General features: G+C 39.8%; 1 protein-coding gene across 1 annotated transcript in view; it reads left to right on the forward strand.

Annotated features, from left to right (window-relative positions):
• The window catches only part of LOC145408434 (nephrin-like), a 183,785-nt gene that overhangs the window by 110,788 nt on the left and 65,021 nt on the right, over positions 1-7,976 (forward strand). Inside the window, exon 3 of the mRNA XM_080279162.1 lies at positions 7,655-7,857. Within this exon, the coding sequence (XP_080135288.1) occupies positions 7,655-7,857 (203 nt within the window). The remainder of the gene's footprint in view (positions 1-7,654; positions 7,858-7,976) is intronic.

Below are 7,976 nucleotides of genomic sequence, written 5' to 3' on the forward strand. Positions count from 1 at the left end.
CTGGAGACGGTGGTGTCACGTGGAACTGGGAAGATGGGAGTAATTTTACTCCCATCATTCACCCTTTCACTGAGGAGTGGCGGTCTGGTTGCACGGCTCCAGGTGTGCATGCGGGTTCGTCTAGGGTGGATTTTTTCCACCTGTTCTTTGGGGAGGCGTTTGTGGGGCGCATAGTTGAACAGACTAATATATTTTCACGAACACAGCGCCGTGAAAGTGAACGTTTGGGAACCACGAGCAGGCATTCCCAACAATATGACTATCCCGTTACAATTTCAGAGATGTTCTTATTTTTTGCCCTGGTTCTCTTGATGGGTGTGGTAAGGAAAAACCAAATTCCTGCCTACTGGACAACTGACCCAATGATCCTCACACCTTTCTTTGGAAAGGTGATGAGTCATAACAGATTTCAGTATATTCTCGCCGCCTCCACTTTTTTGATGCAGAAGATCCAGCCAATGCAAATAACACAGATAAAATGAGGAGAATTAGGCTGGTATTTGATCATTTACAGGAAATGCTCCGCTCCTCATTTTATCCCTACAGAGACCTCGCCATAGACGAGAGTCTTGTGTTGTGGAGAGGCAATATTTCCTTTAGGCAGTATATACCCAGCAAGAGACACCGTTTCGGGTTCAAGATCTTTGTTATGTGTAACTGTAAGACTGGTTATATGCAAGACATAGTCTTGTACACGGGTGCACAGACAGATATAACAGAAGATCGTAGTATAGGACTCTCTGGGGCCGTGGTGAAGACAATGATAGAGGAGTACCTTCATCGTGGTCATGTGTTGTACCTGGACAACTGGTACACTAGCCCTCTTCTCGCTAGGTTCCTCCACCAACACGACACCGGAGTCTGTGGTACAGTCAAGAGAAACCGTCGCCATATGGTCAAGATAGGGAGGAAACTTGACAAGAACGAGGTGGTTTTCTTCCAGGCCAATAACATCCTGGCCACCCTGTGGAACCACAACAGGGAAGTTTGCCTCCTATCAACTGTTCACACCCCCCTGATGCACCGCACAGACTCCGTGGATCACCGTAGCGAGAGGAGGCGCAACGTATGGAAACCCGAGTCTGTACTGGACTATAATCTGAACATGAGGCAAGTGGATCAGTCAGACTCGATGATTTCAAGTGTTGACTGTGCCAGGACCACTTGCTCGACATCACGGTCCTGAACGCCCACTACCTGCACGCAATGACCACCGGAGTATCCAAGACCTTTGAGGGGTTTGTGAGGGAGCTGGCACGTGAAATAATCGCCAAGCATGCCCAGGACAGACCCACACACCGCACCCGCACCCCCATGGCTGCCCAGACTCCCCTACGTCTTGCAGGACGCCACTATCCTAGCACAATCCCTTCCGACCCAAACCGTCGTAAACCCCAGCGCCGCTGCCATGTATGTAAGCACTCAACAGTCAGACCATCCACTCAGAGAAAAGACACAAGGTACGAGTGTGTCGAGTGCAATGTTGCGTTGTGCCTTCAGCCTTGTTTCAAAGAGTACCATAATTTCCTACACTACTGAAACTGTGTGGGATGGCGATATGACGCTCATTATAATGGTAAGGCCAGTCAGTAGGTGCTAAGTCAAACATAAAGTTGAAACGGGTGTTATGTTTTCAGGAAAGTAATGTATAAGTTGAGAATTAGTGTAAGTTGAAAGAAGTGATATCAAAACTACACCCACTGTGTAAATCTGCGAAAATATGACGCTCAGTATAACACTCTGGTCAGTAAATATGTGATAGCAAGAACATAAAGTGGAAACGGGTGTAATGTTAGCATGAATAAAACGTATAAGTTGAACAATAGTGTAAGTTGTAATAATTGATGTCACGAGTACACCCACATTCTGGTCAGTAAGTATGTGATAGGAATTATATAAAGTGGAATTTGTTGTAATGTTAGTAGTAAGGTATTTTATAAGTTGAATACTAGTGTAAGATGAAACAAATGATATCGTGATAACACTCCCTGTGTAAGTACGCGCTAATATGACGCTCAGTTGAATCGTAAGGTCTGAAATTATGTGATATCAATTATATCAAGTGTAAACATGTGCAATGTTAGTGGAGAATTATTATATAAATACAAAAATAGGTTGTAAGTTGAAATAGTAGTCATAGCGACTTCACCGTGTGTGTTATTATGCGCTATTATTACGCTAAATATTTACGTAAGGCCTGAAATTATCTCAAAACAGTTCTATAAAGTTGAAAAGTGTATAATGTTATTAGGAAAGTATTATGTAAGTATAAAAAACACAATACGAGTTGAAACAACAGTCACAGCGAGTTCACTCACTACGTAAATAAACGCTAACATTATGCTAAATGTTATCGAAAGGCCTGTGAATACGTAAAAACAGTTCAATAAAATGTAAACTGGTATAATGTTATTGTAGAAGTATTATGTAAGTAAAAAAAATGATATGTATCATGATTTTCGAATGTTAGCGATTCATCGTGACCAGTCTGCCCGATTTTGCTCGTTTCACACGATGGTACAATGCTTATTTCTGCTCTATTTTTGTATAAAATCCAATTTACTCTTTTATCACATATTTTTATGTTTGTAATAAATACATATCTACTTACTTTCATTGGTTTCCCAGACTTATAATACCACAGAAAACGTTAGAGGCTCAGACCACCTACAGAGAACACGGGGCCAGGTGTGACCAAGGCATACCTGTTTAGGGCAATTATGGACCCCGGGGAACAATTTCTTTGTGACTGACCATTGTTTCTGACCAAAAGCGAAAGTTTTAGCAAAAAAAATTTGGGTCCAAAAATAGTCGGGATTGGGGGGTACCATTGGTGAGAAAGTGGTCGGGACGGGGCGGGTTAAAGTATTTCATTATCTTTCTTTTTCTTTTTCTTTCCTTTTTATTCTCATAGAAGTAAACATTAAAAAAAAAAAACACTAAAAAATTTCTTCCTCTCAATTTTAGGCATCCCCAAAATTTTACCTAAATCTTAAGGACTTCCAAAACTTAAGGATCTATAAATTCAAGCTTAAGATTTTCAAAATCCCTAAAACCAAAAAGATTCCCAAATTGCAGCTAAAATTTAAGTCCCCCTAATTTCAAGAAGATAAATTTTCAAAACTAAATAACTGATTTTTTAAGACCCCCAAAAAATAAACAAAAAAATAAATAAAATAAAATAAAAAATCCAAAAAAAAGACAAAAAAAAAAAAATCCATAATACCTAACCTAAAATTTTAAGGATCAATAAAATTTTAAGTATCCCTAAAAAGCATAGCACACTCAGAAAACGAAGACCATTAGCATACAAACGATAGAAAACGGGATGAGGGGGAGACTGAGCAATAACCCATAAGGAACACTAGTATTATCGTTCACGTCCCTTGCTGCAATGAGAGAGAGAGAGAGAGAGAGAGAGAGAGAGAGAGAGAGAGAGAGAGAGAGAGAGAGAGAGACAGACAGACAGACAGACAGACAGACAGACAAATAAGTAGGAAGACAAAAAGGCACCCCCAACACACATTTCCTCTCTCTCTCTCTCTCTCTCACACACACACACACACACACACACACACGCACACAAGATCTCATAATCTCAAGTATTACCCAGCAGAGAATATTCCCGTATTTAATGTCATTGTCTCTCTCTCTCTCTCTCTCTCTCTCATCTGTGCAGCTTTAATTGGATGGTCTTTACATCTCCCTATTAACTGTCCAATTTGCTCTGTTTTTCCCGCCATTGTGAGCTATCTCTATGCATGGGTGTTTTTGTGACTGCTTCCCGTTCTTTGAGTGGGAAAGGGCTCTCTCTCTCTCTCTCTCTCTCTCTCTCTCTCTCTCTCTCACACACACACACACACACACACACACACACACACACACACTTTCCCTTTTCTTTAATAAACGTGATATGCTAGTGATAACCCACAGATATTTCGCGTTACGGTATCAGTAGGAGTGCATTTATGAGAGAGAGAGAGAGAGAGAGAGAGAGAGAGAGAGAGAGAGAGAGAGGAGCTGGTAACATGGTGATAACGAAGAGAAGTGATCGAACCCGGGACCGTTCAGTATTTACACCACCGCACTAACCACTTCGCCAACACCTACCATACCTACCTACCTACCTACTTACTACCTACTTACCTGCAGACTTATTTACCCATCTACCTATCTATCCATCACTCTATACATAACCACCTACCATGCCAAACTATCTACCTAACTACCTACAGTAATTACCCACCCACCTACCTAATATTAATAATGATAATAATGATGGTAATAATAAAAATAATGCCGATAATAATAATTAAAAAAAAACTACCTAAAAACCTTAATCACCACCGGACTCAGCCAATCAGAAAACAAGGTCAGGCGTAATTAGGAGGTCACGCCCTTTGTAATTACCGGGATAATGTTATGACCCCATCACGGTGCTAGGCAAAGGGGGTCATTCTCTCACAACGTTATCTGTGTTATCTTCGTTATCACAGAACGTAATGATAACGGTGTATTGAACAGGTGTTATTGTATGATGCTTTTGGGAGGATGGAGGGGAGCTAGGTTAAGTGTATTTGTTATTAATATTGATGTTGATTGATGACTGAAGTTCTTTATTAATTTACCTGTCTACCTGTCGACCTTGCTTCCGTCTGTCTAATTACTTACCTATCGACCTTGAGCTTTCTTATCTATCTACCTGTCTATCTAATTTCTGTCTCTAATTACCTATTGACCTTGAGGCTTCTTATCTATCTACCTGTCTATCTAATTTGTCTCTAATTAATTACCTATTGACATAGGCTTCTTATCTATCTACCTGTCTATCTAATTTGTCTCCAGTTATCTATCGACCTTGAGGCTTTTTATCTATCTACCTGTCTGTCTAATTTGTCTCTAATTAATTACCTATCGACCTTGAGGTTTCTTATCTATCTACCTGTCTGTCTATCGAGTTTCTGTCTACCTGTTTACTGGCCTATGTACAGTCGGCTTAAGAAGTGACGGCGGAGTATCCAGAAGTTTTCGGTCAGCGATAGTGCACATACTCTTCCTTACATCTCTACGAAGGTGAAACCTAATACGTAAAATTGTTACAAAAAACAATAAATCAATACCAAAGTACCTGTATATTTCAAAATTGTAGGAAGCAGTTCGTTAGTTACGATAATAGGAAATCCTAAACGGAACTAATTGAAATTTCACAACTATCGCTCAGGGACAGTCAGGAATAATTTGTGGAGTTCAAACCCAGTGCGGTAAAAAGCAATAATTTTTTAGTAGCGTAAAACTGAACATAAGGGAGCTTCAATAAACAATTAAAATTAGTAATTATTATTTATAAAATAATTTCCACTACAATACTATAGACTAATTTAAAAGTCATTTATTTCCGTTTCCAATGTCTCCATGAACGACGACAGAAAGCGGGAAGGCGGCGTAAGCCAGTAAGCTACTTTAAATGTTTCGATCAACACGCACGAAAGGAGATAATATTTACTCAAATACATGCAGTTATTATACTGCCTTTGGCCAGTTTTCCAGTAGGAAAAATCTCTGGATTACTTGATATAAGCCAGAGGGATGTCGGTGAGAGAAGTATAAAAAAAGAACCTCGAAATTTGCTTAGAGTCGGAGCTCCTTGGAGAATGCTAACTTGTCATAGTCTGATATCCTCAGTGCATAATCGATTAGCAAGAGTAATAAAATGCAGAGGTTCATAAACAAATCACTGAGTTCATAACTTCCAAATCAGCATTTTCTGTTCAGCAGGACATTACAGTTTATTTAAAAAGACAGATATTAAGATTAAAAGATGGAGTAGAAAGTGCGTGCTTTTGCATTGCAAGAGTTTATGAACTCATGTTTCGGTCTTGTTTATTGCCTGGTGTAAGAGAAAAATGCAAAATCTGTCATGCCTCCTTACAGCTATAAAATAATTTTGCATCAATTGGTAATAAAGTTGCTAATTATAATTATTACTGACGGGAGGAAGACGGAATAAAAGGCAGTATGGTCTTGCTGCTACCGCTGGTAAGGCATCGTTACAAAGAATAATTTCATTGTTATGGCATCCTTATTGTTGCTGTATCATCATCATAGCATTTGAAAATAAGGCAGTGTATTGCAGTCACAAGAATTTTCCTTAACTGGTCTTCAAAACTAGAGCATCTGTATTTGAAATCCTGGGAAAAATAAATCAGGAACACGGACTTATAGGCCTACTGCCCACCGCGCGCGGAGTAATACATTTCACATTCATTCAACTCGGGAAAGGTAACTAAGTGTTAACTTCTAAATCTAATATATCACTGTCTCCCGTTACTCATTTTACATCATTCTTAGCGCGATAGGATATATATTTTATTTGATATGACGTGATGAAGGCATTGAATGTTTACCTTATATTCACTGTTTTCACTGAACGTATGGCAGTGCAGAGTGACCGAAGCAATCTGAAACTCTGCCATCACTTCTTGGGGCGACTGTACCTGTCTGTCTATCTATACTGTATATCTATTTATCTATCTATCTACGTGTCTATTTCTATATCTAGTTGTTGTCTACCTACTGACCTACCTATGCACCTGCCTATCTGTCTATCTACTTATCTATTTATGTATCTATCTATCATCTACCTGCCTCCAGCTATTGCCCACTTATCTACCTACCTACCTACCTACCTATCTATTCATCTATCTACATATCTATTTACGTATCTATCCACCATCTATCTGTGTATCCAGCTACTACCTACCTACCTACCTACCTACATATCTATCTATCTATCTATCTACATATCTATCATTTTTCTATCTCCCCCAAATCCAAACTCACACCACAATTTTCTCTCTCACCATTAATTTCTTTTTCCTACTTATTTTTGACAAGCGGCCAGATCTGTGAAATAATGTAATCTATTAATTATCTATCTATCAATCTATCTACCTAACCATTTATCTACCTGTCTATTTACCTATTTAGCTACATCACGAAAATCTACCATCATGTCAGTCTCCTCTTCTCTCTCTCTCTTTCTTTCTTTATCTATCTATCTATCTATTTATCTATCTACCTACCTGCTTGTAAATTTATACCATCAAAATCCAAAATCACAGCACAATTTCCACTTATATATGTTCAAGTTATTCCTATTTCTGTCTATCAATCAATCAGTCTACCTATCAAGCTACCTATCAATCCATCTATCAATCTACCTATCAATCTATCTATCAATCTATCTATCCATCCATCCATCCTCTATCTATCCACCTACCTACCTGCCTAACTATCTATCCACCCATCTATCTATCAGTCTTTTTATCAATCTATCCATTTATCCATCCATCTACCTACCTGCCTAACTATCTATCCACCCATCTATCAATCTATCAATCCATCTATCTATCAATCTACCACTCCACCTATCCATCCTTCCTCTATCTATCCATCTACCCCCCTGCCTAACTATCTATCCACCCATCTATCTATCAATCCATCTATCAATCTATAAATCCATCTATCCATCCATCCTCTATCTATCTATCTACCCACCTGCCTAACTATCTATTCATCTATCTATCAATCCATCTATCCATCCTCTACCTATCAATCCCTCCATCTATCTATCTATCTATCTATTTTTTCACAGTTACGACGAACGGCCTGGGCTACGGGGCTCCCAGTGGGCGGACACAAGCGTACTGGGGTCAAGGGCCTTCTATCACGCCCACGGCTCTCCCCCCGCCCTCCTCCTCCACCGGGTCACCCTCGCCGATGCCCAACTCTATCGCTGCAGGGTCGATTTTCAGAATACGAGGTCAAGGGTCGCCTGGGTCAACCTCACTGTTATTGGTAGGTGGAGTATGGGGATGTGTGTGTGTGTGTGTGTGTGTGTGTGTGTGTGTGTGTGTGTGTGTGTGTGTGAGAGAGAGAGAGAGAGAGAGAGAGAGAGAGAGAGAGAGAGAGAGAGA

The sequence above is a fragment of the Coenobita brevimanus genome, chromosome 77 (assembly GCF_032717465.1).
Source record: "Coenobita brevimanus isolate Jiangsu-jjx chromosome 77, ASM3271746v2, whole genome shotgun sequence".
Taxonomy (NCBI): Eukaryota; Metazoa; Arthropoda; class Malacostraca; order Decapoda; family Coenobitidae; genus Coenobita; species Coenobita brevimanus.